The 16,862-nt window shown below is 42.8% G+C and overlaps 2 protein-coding genes across 2 annotated transcripts; both read left to right on the forward strand.

Moving 5' to 3' along the window:
* The first annotated feature begins 637 nt into the window (after positions 1-637).
* On the forward strand, positions 638-5,110 carry LOC133081478 (zinc finger protein 705A-like). Its single transcript, XM_061177614.1, has 5 exons — positions 638-649; positions 2,305-2,431; positions 3,153-3,248; positions 3,776-3,855; positions 4,478-5,110. The coding sequence occupies exons 1-5, from the start codon at positions 638-640 to the stop codon at positions 5,108-5,110; spliced, it is 948 nt and encodes a 315-aa protein (XP_061033597.1).
* Positions 5,111-13,240: 8,130 nt separating this feature from the next.
* On the forward strand, positions 13,241-15,836 carry LOC133081479 (protein FAM90A1-like). The gene is made up of 4 exons (XM_061177615.1): positions 13,241-13,360; positions 13,787-13,986; positions 14,424-14,529; positions 15,129-15,836. The coding sequence occupies exons 1-4, from the start codon at positions 13,241-13,243 to the stop codon at positions 15,834-15,836; spliced, it is 1,134 nt and encodes a 377-aa protein (XP_061033598.1).
* The last annotated feature ends 1,026 nt before the right edge of the window (positions 15,837-16,862 follow it).

Consider the following 16,862-nt stretch of genomic DNA (forward strand, 5'->3'; position numbering starts at 1 on the left):
TAATCCACGGCCAAGTCTGAATTAGTTTTCCTAGATCTTCCTTCCCTCCTTGAACACTCCCATGTTCTCTGGCTAATCCAATCCTACACAGTATTTCCTGGGGGTCCCTTAGGCATAGTGAATTGTCCTGGGTAAATGAGTTACTACGTCATAATATGTAGTTTATCTGTGGGTGCATGAGGCAAGAGAATGATCTGAGCAGTTGCAGAGTGTTTCCCTACAGGAGGAAACCACAGTCTACACGTGGCATGAGTCACGATTCCCAAGAGTTTGAATCAAGGTGGACATTGAATCATTCTGGATGCCCTAGGCTGCTGAACACACAAAACTCAAGGCTTATCATGGCTTATTTGTAAGAGGTCTGTAGTTTGACCTTCTTTATTAGCACCCACGTCTGTAGCCTTCTAACATGTTACCCTGCAGAGAAGATTCTTAGAGTGCATCAATTATTTTGGTTTGAGGGGCTGGGGGTCACACCCAGGTGACAGTTTGGAGCTCCATTTCAGGTGGGTCTGGAAATTCTGCACAGGACTGTAGTCTCATGGCTTTTTCTCCATCCTCAGATTTGCCTGCTCAGTGCTCAGATTGGCTGTGAGTGAAATCCCGAGAAAGACTCCTGGCGACTGAGTTGTTGACGATGGAGCCTCTGGTGAGTAGCAACGCCTCCTCCTGAAGCTACACCCTGAGTGCCATTAGATGGATGAGATTTTCAAACTGACTTCTATGTTCTAAGTTTACTCAGGCAGTGTTCAGTCATCTGAGCTCAAATTACTTTGCTATAGGACTCTGGGATAGTTATCATGGGTCAGGACTAATCAGAAACTAATCTCATTCTTTAATTAAACTTATGAGAGCCGGCACTAATCATATGTATTTACAGAAGAGATAAGAAAATTTCTTTTAACTTGTTCAACCCTTGTCCTGATTGGCAAACAAAGATTAACTTGTTGACCGTTTTTGGATGTGCTGGGCTTAGGAGTCGGTGATGGCAGGTAGCAGAGCTGAGGGAGGAGCAGATCTTCCAGTCCCTGGAGACTCAGAGGTTACAGCCTGTGATGTAACGAATCCAGTGTTACACCACCTGGTGTGAGGCTGTTCAGTGTTGACAAGAGCAGAACACAGGTTTAGAACTAAAGGGGAATCATTTTACTTTTTCTCCATTTGAAACGTCTCACAATTATTCAGTATATATGCACTACTGAAGATTTCTGAAAAAGTCACCAAACTATCATTAGCATTCTTTCCCCAAATCACACATTTTATATACCTGTTAGTAATTAACCTTTTATTCATATTTGATAACTGGAAGGAATATGTAGGGAGGAGCATTTTCTTAATTGTTCTAAAAAGAAAGGAGAAAGACTAGAGTAGGTAGAATAAAATTAGGTTCTTTTATAGATTTTTTTAAAACTGGAGAAAACAAAGCCAATAACTAGGCTTCTTTCATCTCTCAGCATGGAGACAAGATTAGATTACAAGAGAAACTGTGATAACTAAGGTCTAGGTCCCAGAGAATGTAGATAGTGGGAGTCCTCCTGTCACAGCGATGGTCAGGCTGGGTCTGTCCTTCACTCCAGCCACCTGAGTCCCCGGCTTATGCTGCTGAAGCATCTGACCTCAGAGTTTGTTATGAACACCTGTGTCCTGTAGTGTTAAGAGGAAACGCCTCCTGGTACCAAGTTCTGTATGAATTTTTTCACTTCTGAGGAATGCTAGGCATTCCTTCATGGGTCTTGATTGATAGAATAATGTATTTCTTGTAGGTTTGCTAGACAGGAACCACTTAATAGAAAAATACATTGGATGTTTTAAAGCTCATAACAAGTTATTAAAGCAGTTCATATTTGGGAAATGAAAGGTTTCTCTAGGGAAATAACTTAAAACAAAAGTCATGTTTTCAAAGTAGCCCATCATGGTTATTGTTTGTCTTGTCATGAATCTGCACAGTTCCTTGAAATTATTAGGGAACAGAAATTGAGTTATGAATTTGCAAGTGAATATTTTATAATCACCTGTCTGGAAGTCCTAATTTCCAGGTTATTGAAAAATGTCCATTTCGTATTATAACACACTTCAAGTGATATTTCTGTAAAATAAAGGTTCATGACGTCAGAGTGTGTAGGTGTCCGTGAATGTACCTGAAAGGCAGACACCAGCTCAGCGCTGGCAGAGAACCAAGGAGAACCCCACACAGAGTGTGATCATTTATCCACCCGGACCCCATCACTTCCTCATCTCAACCCTCCCACTCTGGACAGTGGTAGGGACTGCTCTGTCTAAACCAGAACATCCCTGATGTTTTAGGAATCAGTGACATTTGAAGATGTAGCGATCAACTTCACCCAGGAAGAGTGGGCCCTGCTGGACACATCCCAGAGAAACCTGTTCAGAAATGTGATGCTGGAGAACATCAGTCATCTGGTCTCCGTAGGTGAGTCTGTCAACACGGATGTACGTTCACCTGTATCCAATTCATTCATTCACTCACTGAACAGGCATTTAGATCAGCTTCCCTGTGTCCCACTCCAAGTCCTTTCTGATTCTTTGAAAGTCCTCATAACTACTTAAGAGGAAGACGTTTCTTTCCATGGCACTTTTCATTACCACACTGGAAGGTAATCTTGGCCACATTTCATATCTCTGTTGCCACTCAGTGTTTACACTCAGAACAGAACTGGGGATTCAATGGATATTTTAATGCATAAGTAAATGGATCAAATATTTTAAAAATGATTCTTCTGTTCTAGTCATTCCATGAAGGCTTGAGACCAGAGTCGTGTATATGACATAATTTTGATGATTCCTGTAAGATATATCCTTACTGGCTCCTGTTTGAAAGTAATATTCAGCCCACTGTAGAGTCTTTTAATCTTTCCCATTTGGAAAACACTGAGGATTCTGTAATCTCTCTTTGAACTTGTGCACAGGCGTCAGCCGCTAGAGGGCCTCGCTGTGTTTGCTGCTGCTCTGGATTTCCTCCTGGTCTGCTGAAGGACCTTCACTCTTTTGTCTGTTGAAGATGTTGTTGCTTGCACTGACCTTCAATTATCTCTTTATTTTCCTCTTTCCCTTACCCTGGACTTGAGCACAGCAAAGGATAATTAGCCCAGCCTCAAAATCCAACACTTTTTTTTCTTTTTCAAATCAAACAGGGTATCAGATCAGCAAATCAGATGTGATTTCCCAGCTCGAACAAGGAAAAGAGCTGTGGAGTGAAGCAACAGGATGCCTCCAAGGCCCGAGTCCAGGTAAGAATCAGGGGCCTGTGCTTCACTGCAAGAAAGTTTCAGTCAGTGTGTTAAGTCCTTGGAAACACCAAATGAAAGTTTTATGAAGTGAGCGATATATTCTAAACTGGAGGTGAAGACATTGGGCTGAAATTCTTCATGTTGTTATCATTCTTTGCATCTAGCAATGAAAATTCATATTACTTCCTGCCATTTTCTATTCTTTAAGGAAAAGGGTGCTTGTGCCCTTACTGCAGTTAAACTTTCACATAGTGATTCTTGTCCTGATCGTCCCATTTAATGTGTTTTCCATCATTTGCTGACCCAATGTCTCTCCACCACATTACATTTTTATATTTTAATCCTGTTTTTTTCTAATAGACAATGACTTTTAAAGTATTTCTACTACCTTGAGTATTTCTTTATTATACATTGTTTCTCCAACTAGGTGCCAACTTTTGAAAGATACTGACATGGACCTTGGTGTTTCTTTACATTTCTATTTCCCTAATGCCATTCTAAAATCTATATTTTTTCCATTTCTTTAGACAGTGAAAGTCCACTTAGACAAGAAATGATATTCACGCAAAGTGTCTACAGGAAGCACATATCTGCCACCATGCCAATGGTAAGTTTCATGGGTAGAACAACAGTCATCCAAATGAAGGACCTGGCAGTGAGATAAGTTGGCAATTGAGCACAATTGCTGGTATGTAATTAAGTGGAGATTGACCTCTTTCTGGGAATATTTTTGGATAGGCTGAAATCAGTTAAGAAATTAATATGAGCTCAAAACGACAACATGAGACCTAAGAAAAAAAGGCAGTTGCACAAACATTGCTCATCTCATAGTCTTTACAGCAGACTGAAGTCTTCAAAATTAATCTGATATCTGGGTTAGGAAACTATAAAAGAGAACTGTTTGTGCCTGCAAGGGAGTAACACAACATGTGTATGCAACTGACACTGGAAACATTTTAACAGGAGACTACAACTGACTGATGCTCTAGGGTGTAAATGTAGAGGAATGAGTGTCTGCATAGACGTGGGCGAACCAGTAACAGCCTCATATCTCCTTCCCAAAGCAGGTTTCTCACACACCAGGGGATCCTGTTGAATGGACTGATTTGAGTGATGAATTTACTCCTAGATCTTCACCTCAACATTCACCAATTCCCTTAAGAAGGAAAAGTAATGTCAGCAAACAGCGTGGAAAATCACTTAGTCAAGGGTCATTCCTTGACGGACAGGATCACATTCACACTAGAGCTAAATCGTATGAATGTCCTCTATGTGGGAAAGCCTTTAGTACTTGCTTTAGGCTCAGACAACACAAGATGATTCACACTGGAGAGAAACCATATAAATGTCATGTGTGTGGGAAAGTCTTCAATCAAAGTTCCCACGTGAAACGACATGAGAAAACTCACACAGGAGAGAAGCCATATAAATGCTGTCTATGTAAGAAAACTTTCAGTCAAATCTCTTACCTTAGAAAACATGAGAAAATCCATCCCAGAGAGAAGCCCTATGAATGTCATCTGTGTGGGAAAACCTTTAGTCAAAGTTCTGGACTTCGCACGCACAAGAAAACCCACGCTGGAGAGAAACCACACGTATGTCTTCTGTGTGGGAAGGCCTTCAATCAAATTTCTGAACTGACTCGGCACAAAAGGACCCACACAGGAGAGAAACCCTATGAATGTCAGCGATGTGGGAATGCCTTCAGTCAGCATGCAAACCTGAGACACCATGAGAGAACCCACACAGGAGAGAGGCCCTATGAATGCCAGTGGTGTGGGAAATGCTTCAGTCGTGGCTCTTCCCTGAGACGACATGAGGGAACCCAGCACTGGAGAGAAAGTCAGGAGGGCCCTCAGTAGACGTTCTGACCTGAGATGACATGGCATCATACATGTGAGGAATGTGGATGGAACACCAGCCATAGCTTTAGCATTTAACCACACCAAGGTTCACACCCACTAAAGAAACTCTGTCTGTAATCAATATGGACACTCGTTCAGGCATCACACTCCTCAGTCCAGACAGGCATCACCTGTGGATGTGGATCCATACGTGCCCTGTCTCTGTGGCAAAGCCTTTAATCATTGGCCTAATTTTAAGTAATTTAGCAGAACTCACTTTATAAATACAATATGGGTGTTTTCAGCAACAGCTCCCCACTCTAAAGACCCTAGAGCAGTGGTCCCCAACATTTTTGGCACCAGGGACTGGTTTCGTGGAAGACAATTTTTCCACGGGCAGGGGGGGTGTGGGGTGGCATGGGGGATGGCTCAGGCGGTAATGCGAGTGATGGGGGGCAGCAGATGAAGCTTGTCTCGCTCTCCTGCCACTCACCTCCTGCTGTGCGGCCGGGTACCTGACAGGCCGTGGACCAGGTGTTGGGGACCCCTGCCCTAGAGACTTGAGCAGAGGATAACCAGGCCCTAGTTCTTTTTTGATAATTATTGTTCAACATGAGCCAACTCCAGGTGGAGAACCACTAAGACTGTAATCACTGTTAACAAACATTCAGCTGATCACCAGGCTTGATGCGCACAAGAAACTCCTCCAAAAAATAAACACTAAAACAAGAACTAAGATGTAAACTCTCGAGAATTACCCATGTATGTTGAGCAACACCAAAGCATACTTATAAATAATTCATCCTGGAGAAGTGAATCAATGTAAAGTCGTGAGAAATTCTTTCTTCATAGAGCAACCTCTCTGGAACACGTGTGCTCTGACTGTACAACACACCCTCAGTGTCGTGAAGGAAGGGAAGTCTTCAGTGATCACTTATTTCTCAGTCAACATTAAATTCTTGCACTGAGCATTCAGCAATCCTAAAAATCAAAGTGGAGCTACAGCTAGATTTCATATCAGAAAAAACTGACCCTCTGAGTGGGAGGGGGAGCCTCTAAAAGAATCCTTTAACACGCATTCAGGCAAATTGTGATTTGCGGAAATACCTCTTCATGAAAATGTGGCATAAAATGGAGAGTGAAGTGATCTAGCAATATAGAATGTAGAGTTTGGAAGAAATTAAAATTTGTGTATAGAATAATAGTTGCAAATATTCAAACAATAAAGTCTGTGGCTAAAGGAGCCAAGTGTCGGTGTCTGGTTTTCTTTGTGCCCCTGTAAACACAGGGATTCAGGTCTGTACTCCTGGGAAGTGGGCAGAGACTCAGCCCCACTCTCTGAGTGTCCCCTTTCTCCACAGCTCTTTCCACACAACTCAGCTCCACTCATTTCAACGTCCCTCAACCCCGTCTACCCTTTCAGGCCCTGGTGGTGACACAGCTCTGATCTTCAGCTCCACTGGCCAGGTTTCCCAGAATGTCACCAACCTGGTCAGGCAAGGTCATGAGGAAGTCTCAAAGACATCTATCTAGTCCTACACTTTTTGAGGCCCCTCAACATATTTCTGCAGATGGAAACCACCTGGGGCTAAAGAGACAGGCATCTCTTCCCTCCCAGACCTCAGAAATCTCTTTTGTTATTTTGTCCCAAAACCTCTGAATTGAGCTAAGTGGACAAAGAGTTCCTTCCAGGATCGTACTCTCTATCTTATTCAGCTGATTCCTGAATTATGCACCCAGCAGTCTCACTAAAGATGAACCCAGCCTTGTTACCCCCACATAAACTCATGGAATAAACCTCCAGGAACATAAAATGCCTAAAACTATCAGCCATCATGCAAGCCAGTTTTTAAAATAATTAGTGCAATGTACTTTTCCCCAAGAAAAAAATGAATGTTCTCACAAAGCAGATCTCCCCACTTTGTCTGCAGGACTTGGAATTTATCCTTCAACACAAACCAATATTGAATGTAAATCTCAAGGGAAATTCTTCCAGGATATCCACTGGGATGACTTGTGTTCTTGTAGCACAAAGTAGCACAATTCCCAAACCACAGGCCTGAGTTCACTTGCAGGAGCACATACAAGGATGATACTGATCCATCATTACTTCTCAAATCTCCACAAGGGATTCTGGGGAACAGTCAGGGTGGAAAACAATCTTGTGTGAGGAGGATGAGCAACCAATTCTATTGTCTATCTATTGTGACAGATTTCTTTCCTTGGGTACGAAAGGCTTAACAAGGTCCTGTGAGCTTGAAACAGCATAAAAGTCAGCTCGGAAAGAAAACTTTCCCCATGGACCCTTCCTCAGCCACCTTGGAAGCTGCATCTCGTCCAGTGGGGTTTGTCCAGCACCCACTTTTCTGAGATTCTACTGACAGATAGGAGGAGCACAGCTGGATTTCAGGTTGGTTTGAAGTAAATTTGGTGTTCAGTTAATCCCCCAGAGAAATAGGACAGTGGTCAAAATATGTAGTGATATGGCTCTCGGCAATGGGGTAAAGACTGTTTAATTTTTTAAAATTTACATTTCTTTTTTTTTTTAACTGAGGTATCATTCAGTTATAATATTAGATAAGTTTTATGTTTACAACAATATATTTCAACTCCTGTATACCATGCACCTGCTCAGGACCAAAAACTTAGTTTCTGTCTTTTACCATCTTGTGACATTTTACAAATTGGGCCTTCCACCTGCCATTTCCCCTCTGGTTTCCAGTATTCTGTCTTGTGCACCTATGTGTTTGTTTTGGTGCCCTTTGGTTTCATCATTAATGTTTTTCTTTCTTTATTTTTTCTTGTAATTTTTTTGTATTCCACACATGGGTAAAGCCATAACGTGTTTGTCTTTTCTGCCTGTCTTACGTTGTTAGCATGATACCCTCCAGGTCCCACCATGTTGTGGAAAATGGCAAATTTCATGTGTTTTATGACCGAATAGTGTTCCATTAAATACCTACTACCTCTTCTTTATCTGTTTTTCCATTGATGACCACCTATCTCAAGGAGTGTACTGTCGCTGTTTTCTTCTAGCATTTTTACAGTTTCAGGTCTTATATTCAAGTATTTCATGCGTTTTGAGTTCAGGTTTGTGTATGGCGTGAGTTCATGACCTTGATTCTTTATTTTTAAGGGTAATTCTGAAAACAGAAACTGATACAATACATCGTTCTTCACACCATTTATTACAAGAAGATGAAAATTCAGAGGGCATGTAAATCAGCATTCTGATTTATGTGGGGAACTGAAACAGCAGTTATCAAAACAAGGTGGGATTTTCTATAGGCATTGAAAGCCTAAATAATGGATCTGTTCATTCTTAGCTGAAACCTCTTTGTCTTCCATTAACAGAAACTAGATAAAAAAGAAACACTGAAGAGAAAAGATTTAAAGCTCAGCTGTGAAGCTTCTAGTTTAATAGAGGAGAAAATGTTTTTCCTGAGTGAATTTGTACTTGAAAATGGCCTGCTCTGATGTCCGATGGGAAAGTCGAATTTTCAAGAAGTAAGCATAGTTTCCTTTGATTTTCAAATGCATGTACCACAATATTAAATGCAGCTTTCTCATCACATAATTATTTGTTCCATGTGGGGAAATGTTGTCTTTCTTTTTCCTGTCTATTTTTAATCAGGACATGGATGATGCTGGTGGCTGCAGGATAACATGAGCGTACTGATGTCACAGGACTTGACACCTCATTGTGATTAAATAGTAAATTTTCTGTCATGCATGTTTTACCACAGTAAAAATTGTGATTCGTGGACAAAATAAGCATATGCAAAAATGTTTAATTTTCTTTCAGATCATAATTATTCTTAAAAGTATGTACAGGTGTCCCTCTAGTTTTAAAATGCATGATAACAATAAATCACAATGTATAAACCTTCCTTAGAGACAGGGTAAGAAAAAAGGGGATTGATATCTTTCCTTGGCTACAAATGTCTTAACAGGGTCCTGTGACCTGGAGTAGTATAACAGTAAGCAAGAAAAGGACCCTTCTCCCATGGACCCTTCCTCAGGCACCTTGGAATCCACACTGTGTCCAGTGGAGTTTGTCCAGCACACATATTTCTGATGATCTACCAACAGGAAGTACCCAGCTGGATTTCAGGTTGATTTGCTGTATATTTGGTGTTCATCTTGTTCCTCAGGTAACAGGGCAGTGGTAAAAATAATGATGTGGCTATGGGCAAAGGATATGGATTCTTTAATTTCTTTTCAATTTATTGTTCAGTAGACTTTTTTAATGAGGTATTTTTTGGTTATAATATTAGATAAGTTTTATGTGTATGACAATATATTTCAAGTCCTGTACCAGGCTGGATTTCAGGTTGTTTGATTTTATTTGGTGTTCAGCATATCCCCTAGAGAAACAGGACTCTAGACAAAATATGTATAGATGTGGCTTTATGCAATGAGTCATGGATAATTTAATTTTTAATGTAATTATTTATGTTTCTACAGTATCATTGGGTTATGATATTACATGTTTTATATGTATAAAAATATATTTCAACTCCAGTATGCCATAAAACTGATCAGCACCAAAAAGTTAGGTTTTTTCTTTTGCCATACTGTGGACCCATTTTACTCATTGGCCATCCCCCTGCTGCTACCCTCTGATATCCACTACCCTGTTGTGTGAATATATGTGTTTGTTTTTGTGTCATTTACTTTCTTCTTTAATTTTTTTTACTTATTTGCTTTTTCTTTGTATACAGTGTTCCACATATGAGTGAAGTCATAAGGTATTTGTCTTTTCTAAATGTGTCTTCAAGACATTATTAGAGTAAAGGTGATACGTAACCTTGATTGGTTAAGAAAAACCTCATCAAGGTCATGTGACCTGGGAGCAGACTCAAAGGCAGAGTGAAAGTGAAATTCCCCCACTGACCTGTCCTCAGTCCCCTTCAAAGGTGCACAGAGTATCCAGCACCCACCATTCTGAGCATCTACTGACAGATAAGAGGTACACAGCTGAGATTCAGGTTGTTTGATTTAAATTTGGTGTTCAGCTTGTCTGTCAGAGAAATCCGACAGTAGACAAAATATGTACTGACGTGGTTTAAGCAATGGGGTGCACATGCTTTAATCTTTTAATTTAATTATATTTGTAGGGTATCATTCGGTCAAAATGTTAGATAAGTCTTATGTGCACAAAAATATATTTCAACCCCAGTATACCATTAAATTGCTTAGCACCAAAAACTTAAGTTTTTTCGTTACCATCCTGTGGACCCATTTTACTCATTGGCCACCCCCCTGAACCTATCCTCTGATATCCACTGCTCTGTTCTGTGAATATATGTGTTTGTTTTTGTGTCATTTGTTTTCCTCTTTAATCTTTTTTTACTTATTTGCTTTTTGTATTTGTGTTTAGTGTTCTACATATAAGTGAATTCATAAGATATTTCTCTTTTCTAAATGTGTCTTCAAGACATTGATAAATACAAGGTGATACATAATGCTGATTGGTTAAAAAAAAACCTCATCAAGGTCATGTGACCTTAGAGTAGTATAAAGTCAGCAGGAAAGGGAAATTCCTTCCTCAGCCACCCACAAAGCTGCATCTCCTCAGGTGGAGAGTGTCCAGCACCCACCATTCTGAGCATCTACTGACAGAGAAGAGGTATCCAGCTGAGTTTCATGTTGTGTGATTTAAATTTGGTGTTCAGCTAGTCCCTCAAGGAAACAGGACAAGAATAAAATTACGTAGTGATGTGGCTTTAGGCAGTTGAGTATCGATTCTTTAATTTCTTTTTAATTTAATTTAAAAAAATTTTTAACTTAGGTATCATTCCATTATAATATTAGTAAGTTTTATGTGCACAGCAATACATTTCAGTTTCTGTGTACCATACACCTTCTCAGCACCAAAAATGCAGTTTTCCTCTGTCACCATCTAGCTGCCCCATTTTGTCCATTTTGCCTCTGCCCGTGGCTTCTCCTCTGATTTCCACTACTCGGGTCTGTGTATCTTTGTATTTGTTATCGTGTCAATTTGTTTCTTCCTTAAAGTTGTTTTTACTTATTTTCTTTTTGTTTGTTAGTTTTTTGTGTTCCACACATGAGTGAAATCACGAATTATTTCTTTCTCTTAACATGTCTTCAGACGTGGTTAGACCAAAGGTGACAGATGACGTTGATTGGTTAAGCAACCCTTAACAAGGTCATGCGACCTTGGAGCAGTATCAGGTCAGCTAGGAAAGGAAGTTCCCCCTTGACCGGTTCTCAGCCCCCTTCAAAGCTGCATTCCTCCACGCACCTCCCTGATACTCTCCTGACAGAGAGGAGGAGCACAGCTGGACTTCAGGATAGTTTGCTTTAAATTTGTGTTCAGCATATCCCTCAGAACAAGAAGTCCATAGTGAAGATATGTAGTGATTTGGCCTGGCAATAGGGTAAGGTGTCTTTTTTTCTTTTTTTAATTAATTTATTTATTTTTGGTTGTGTTGGGTCTTTGTTGCTGCGTGTGGGCTTTTCTCTAGCTGCGGCGAGTGGGGGATACTCTTCGTTGCGGTGCACGGGCTTCTCATTGCAGTGGCTTCTCTTGTTGCAGAGCACTGGCTCTAGGCTCGTGGGCTTCAGTAGTTGTGGCACATGGGCTTACTTGCTCCGCAGCATGTGGGATCTTCCCAGACCAGGGCTCGAACCCATGTCCCCTGCACTGGCAGGTGGATTCTTAACCACTACGTCACCAGGGAAGTCCCAAGGTGTCTTTATTTTTATAATTTTATTTTTTAAATTGCGTTAACAGTGGGTGTCAATAATAGATGTTTCATTTGTACAGTATTACATTTCAAATTTTGTAAACCTTAACACAGGCTCACCACCAAAATTTTCCTCTCCCACTGTCACTACACATTTGACCACATTTACCATTGTGCCTTGGCCCCTGACATTTCCTCCCTGGTATCCACTACTCTGTTCTGTGAATCTATATGTTTGCTTTTGTCATTTGGTTTGTTCACCAATTTGTTGGTTTATTTCCTTTCTGTTTGTTCTTACTATCCTATGCATGAGTGAAGTCCTTTGGTATTCACCTTCAGCCTCTGGCTTTCTTCTTTAGCATCATAACAATAAGTTCTATCCATGTTCTGGAAAATAACGAGATTTCAACTTTTTTTTACGGCTGAATAGATTTCCATCGAATATCCATACTATTGTTTCCTTATCCCTTTTTCCGTTGATTGGGAACTATGTCAAGGAGCATATATCTTTTGTTTTCTTCTAGGAGTTTTACAATTTCAGGTCTTATCTTCAAATCTTTCATCGATTTTGAGTTGAGTTTTAAGTATGGTGCCAGATAATGATCTAGATCATTTAATTTCAGTAGCAGTTTTGAGAACAGAGGCTGAAAAAATATATCCTTCTGAATGCTCTTATTATGTGAAGATTCAAATTCTAAGGAATTTAGCATCCTAGCATTCTGATTGATGTGGGGCACTGGATGAGCAGTTATGAAAACTTGGTGGGATTGTCTGTAGGCATTGAAACCCTAAAAAATTATTCATTCATCCTCAGTTGAAACATGTATTTCACATTTTATTAACTAAGTAAAAGTGAGACACTGAGGGTGAAGGATTCAGAAAACAGTTCAGACCCTGCGTTGTGCCCCGTCTAAGCTAGCAGAGGAGAAAATTATTGTGTTACGTGAATTTGTATTTGAGAATTGCCTTCTCTGATGTCAGATGGGAGAGCCCAATTCTCAAGGAGTTATCAAACTTATGTTTGATTTTCAAATGCCTGGGCGTCAATATTAAATGTGGCCTTTCCATAGCATAAGTATTTCTGTACGTGTGGGGAAATCTTTTCTCACTCTTATCTATTAGACTGTGATACATGTAACCAAAGTCTCTAACTTCAGTCTCTCAAGGATGCAAATCCAAATTCAGTCTGCCTAAAACTTATAACCAAGTCAGGGCCCTCATCTGTGGGTAGGTCTCTGGAGAGAATGGAGAAATATCTGGGCAGAGAAGTCAAAGTATCAGAAACCTGGATTTCCTTAGTGGTCGTGAGGTTTCATGACCCCATTTGTGTAGAGGGGGCAGGAGTGACTTGTATGAATATGACGGTTTTCTCTTTCTTTTTACAGAGGAAATCCAAAAATTAAGATTGGTGAGAAGCACCGAGGAGGTGGGGAACATGGCCGGTCGTTACAGACAGCTGGGTTCCTGCAAACTCTCTCAAGCCCAGCAAGTGAGGAAGCAAAACCCGGGCACAGGGAGGCAGGTGACTCCCCCGCCAAAGGACGAAGACCCCAGGGTAAGTGGAGACATGGGCTCCGGAAACAGGGTTTGGGCCTGGAATACCTGGGTCCATAACTCCCTTGTCCAGCCGCATCCAAAGAGAGCTGCCTTGGGACCTCATCCCCAGGGAGACCGGGCCGTTCAGAGACGGGGGCCACCTGACCCCTCCTTAGTGTGATGTCTGGCCTGCTTTTATCCAAATCCTTCAATCGGGGTCTTGCTGTGCACACTTGGAGCACCAGCCCTTCCTCCTTTGATGCTCCCTGGCAAAGGCTTTGGGAAGCACCACAGTATCACAAATATCCTGGCACCTAAGGGGCCGTGTGCTTCTGTCCTTTCTCCAGAACCAGTGTTCATCCCTCTCAATCTGTCCTTGTGTTCACTTTGGACATGTGCCTGTGAGTTCTGCTGACTCACTGACCTTGTTCTCCTCCACCCACAGGTGAAGTGTAGGGACTGCGGAGCCTTTGGGCACAAAGCGAGGAGCCTCAGGTGCCCCATGAAGCACTGGCATGGGGCCCTGGCCCCCCAGCCCTTGGGCTCCAAACTCGGCAAGGAGAACCTGGAACCACGGAAGCTGCAGGACCTGCAGACCCCCGGGACCCCCAACACGGCTGAGAGAGAGGAGGGTGAAAGGCAAAGGTGAGCAGTGGGGTAGGTGGTACCCAAGCTTCGGGCTGAAATCGCTGGAGACGGTTCGTCTCCTTCTCTACACTGGGTGCTGAGCCATCTCTAGACATGACAGGGAAAATGGGGAAACAGGAACCATGTCCTGAGGGACCACACTCAGGAGCTCAGAATATGCCTTGAAGTCACTGAGGGGTGTGGAGAACACATGCAGTTTTGCACCTGACAAGCCCCAAAACCATAGGGACAAATAGACAGGACTTCCTGGGAAACCCAGGAGGGAACCCTGGAGTTGGGGGAAGGATATGAGCGGGGCAGGAGTCTGCACCAAGCACAGGGATTCAGGTCCGGTGTCACCCCAGAACTTGGAAAGGGGCTGGGCCACAGCACCGTTGGTCCCAACTGTGACAAGGAAATTGGGTTTCTGCCCCTTAACGTGGTTTGTTTTGCAGGAAAGAAGAGCAGCAGAGGAAGCTGCTCCAGAGGTTCCCCAGGAAACCCCAAGGGTGGCGGCAGCGGTACTGGAAGGAGGGGACAGAGTCCTGCCACTACCTGAGGGTCAGTCTCCTGGTTCCCGCGCTTTCTCCTTCTGGGGTAACCCAATTGGCCTCAGTCCCCTTCTGTGGCAGGGAGCGGGTCACGTTCTTTTCCAACCAATGTGATCATTTAGAGTTCTTTTCAGATGCCATTTTCCTCGGTTTCTTTGATTTTGCATTCTTACTTGCATGGCTGGCAAGAATATGCTGCTTGGTAAATGGAAGTGATTTTATCAGCCACATTCCATAAGCAGAATCCTTTAAGTTAGAACACGAATCTGTACATTGTGATTCATCCTCCAAAACTGGCCATCAAAACTTATTTTGCCATCAAAGTGCCTGCAAAACACCGAGTTGTGTGCAGTCCTCGGAAGGGGGTATACAAAAAGCTTGTTTCCACTTACTTAACAGGAGACATTGTTAAACTCTTTCTATGTGCCTATTTGATGTATAAATGTCTCAAGGTGCTATTGTAACTTTCTTTTTCATGAGCACCACTGAGGTTGAGTATCTCATCACATACAATTAATTCCTATGAGATGGTTTTTGGTTAATTTTAATTTTTCCTGGATGGAGAGAAGATTCTCACGTCTGGCCTTTCTGTTTGGTCTTCTCCTACAGCATCCAAACATGCCCACGCTCATCCAGGCATCCAAGAGGAAACCCCTCCAGGATCCAGATCTCCCAAGTAGGTCACCTGTCAGGAAAGATGACGGGAAATCCACCCACCCTGCAGTGTCTCTCATCAGCAGGAGTTTGGTCCAGGACTCCAAAAGCAGCATCAAGGCCCCAGGCAAGAGATCTGCCCAGATCCCCACCCAGACATGTCTGAACCCCCCAAAGAAACCTAGACTCAGCCCCATCCAGACTCCCCAGAAGAGCACTCTGACAGCAGATCTGGGGGCTTTCCAGAATCTCCCTCCTCCACCCAGTACAACTGGACATGGACCCACAGTGACCCCCCGAGTCAGCAGGAAGACACCTGCCCAGGGGCAAAGCCTTGCCCTCCAGCCTCCACTGGACAGATCTCATCCCAATAGTGTCCAAGCCTGCACCAGGGACCATCCTCCACCCATCAGCCATGTTCCAGGCCAGCCTCTCAGGATGCTCTTCGTGAGAGTAGACAAAGGCTGGTGGAGCTGCAGGTACGTGGCGCCTCCCGCCTTGCCTCGTCCTGAGCAGTCAGCCCCTCCTGCTCAGAACCCTCCCACTGGCAAGAAGCCTGAGGGGCACTGGGCCCCTGGCCCCCGGAGTGTCCTCTACGATGACCTTCAGGTGTCTTCTTCCTCTGAAGACAGTGACTGGGAGGGACACGCCTATGGCAACTAAGACTTGTCCTCCAGCCCCAGGTGCCCTGGAGCTGACTGTGCACCTGAGGAGGGGGAGTCACAAGGAGCAGCTGTTCCTGGCGAAGCAGCAATTCCCCACCCCTGGTGGGCAAAAAGATGGTGGAAACCCAGACAACCCCCAGGGACACACACGTGCATGCACTGCACTTTCTCCTGATGGAACTAGAGTCATCTGTCAGATGGTGCTTATCACACTGGAATGGCAAGTTGTTTGTCAGCCTGAATCTATTTTAAGTAATTGAGGCAAATTCTAGGAGTAACTCTTAACTATTGTGTAAATAGGAAGCTATGGTAGTAATCTGCATTTGGTGCAAACGTCTGAACTTTTGGAACCTGGCTAAAGGGCCCAACTCTGCTCTGCACAAGGTCAGTAGTGCCCTGTCCTGAGATGAGACTCGTGGACTCTGTGGAGTCTTTCACTGTAAATCATGGTGGGGACACTCCCACGGCTCTGCTTCTTATGTTTCATTGAATGTTACTATAAAGCTTTGTTTTCAAAATTTCTTTCAATTTTAATAAAGTTCTACCGTATAAGACATGTTGTACGTGGTTTTTATCTCTAAGCCTTGTAGATCATCTTAACATTTATTTTTACTCAAGATAGATTTTGTGGAGACTTCCCTGGTAGGCCAGTGGTTAAGACTCCCTGTTTCCAAGGCAGGGGGCGCGGGTTCAAGCCCTGATCAGGGAAGTAAGATCCCACATGCTGTGCGGCCAAAAAACAAAACAAAAAAAGAAAAAGTAAGATGGATTTTGTAACTGAGGGGAAAGGGGAGCTTGGGAGGACCTAAGGCTTATTAAAAATACAGAATCTCCGGCCCTCCCAGGTCCACGGGTCAGCATTTGCACATTAACAACGCACCGTGTCAGTCCCCTGCATGGACGATGTGATAACGTGTAGGCTGCCTTATTCACACACTGGGCCACACTGGACTCTGTTGATGAATCTTAAGAGGTGCATAAGCCTGAATCCTACTTCAAAAGGTACGAGTTTATGTTGTCTGTT

Source organism: Eubalaena glacialis, chromosome 20, assembly GCF_028564815.1.
Source record: "Eubalaena glacialis isolate mEubGla1 chromosome 20, mEubGla1.1.hap2.+ XY, whole genome shotgun sequence".
NCBI classification, from domain to species: domain Eukaryota; kingdom Metazoa; phylum Chordata; class Mammalia; order Artiodactyla; family Balaenidae; genus Eubalaena; species Eubalaena glacialis.

Bases quoted from the DNA above. Each gene is read 5' to 3' on its own strand.
- LOC133081479 (XM_061177615.1), top strand. From the start codon at position 13,241: ATGGCCGGTCGTTACAGACAGCTGGGTTCCTGCAAACTCTCTCAAGCC. The intron at 13,361-13,786 runs GTAAGTGGAGAC...CTCCACCCACAG, and splicing joins CAAAGGACGAAGACCCCAGG to GTGAAGTGTAGGGACTGCGG. The intron at 13,987-14,423 runs GTGAGCAGTGGG...TTTGTTTTGCAG, and splicing joins GAGGAGGGTGAAAGGCAAAG to GAAAGAAGAGCAGCAGAGGA.
- LOC133081478 (XM_061177614.1), top strand. The intron at 3,249-3,775 runs GTAAGAATCAGG...CCATTTCTTTAG, and splicing joins CCTCCAAGGCCCGAGTCCAG to ACAGTGAAAGTCCACTTAGA. The intron at 3,856-4,477 runs GTAAGTTTCATG...CTTGACGGACAG, and splicing joins TATCTGCCACCATGCCAATG to GATCACATTCACACTAGAGC.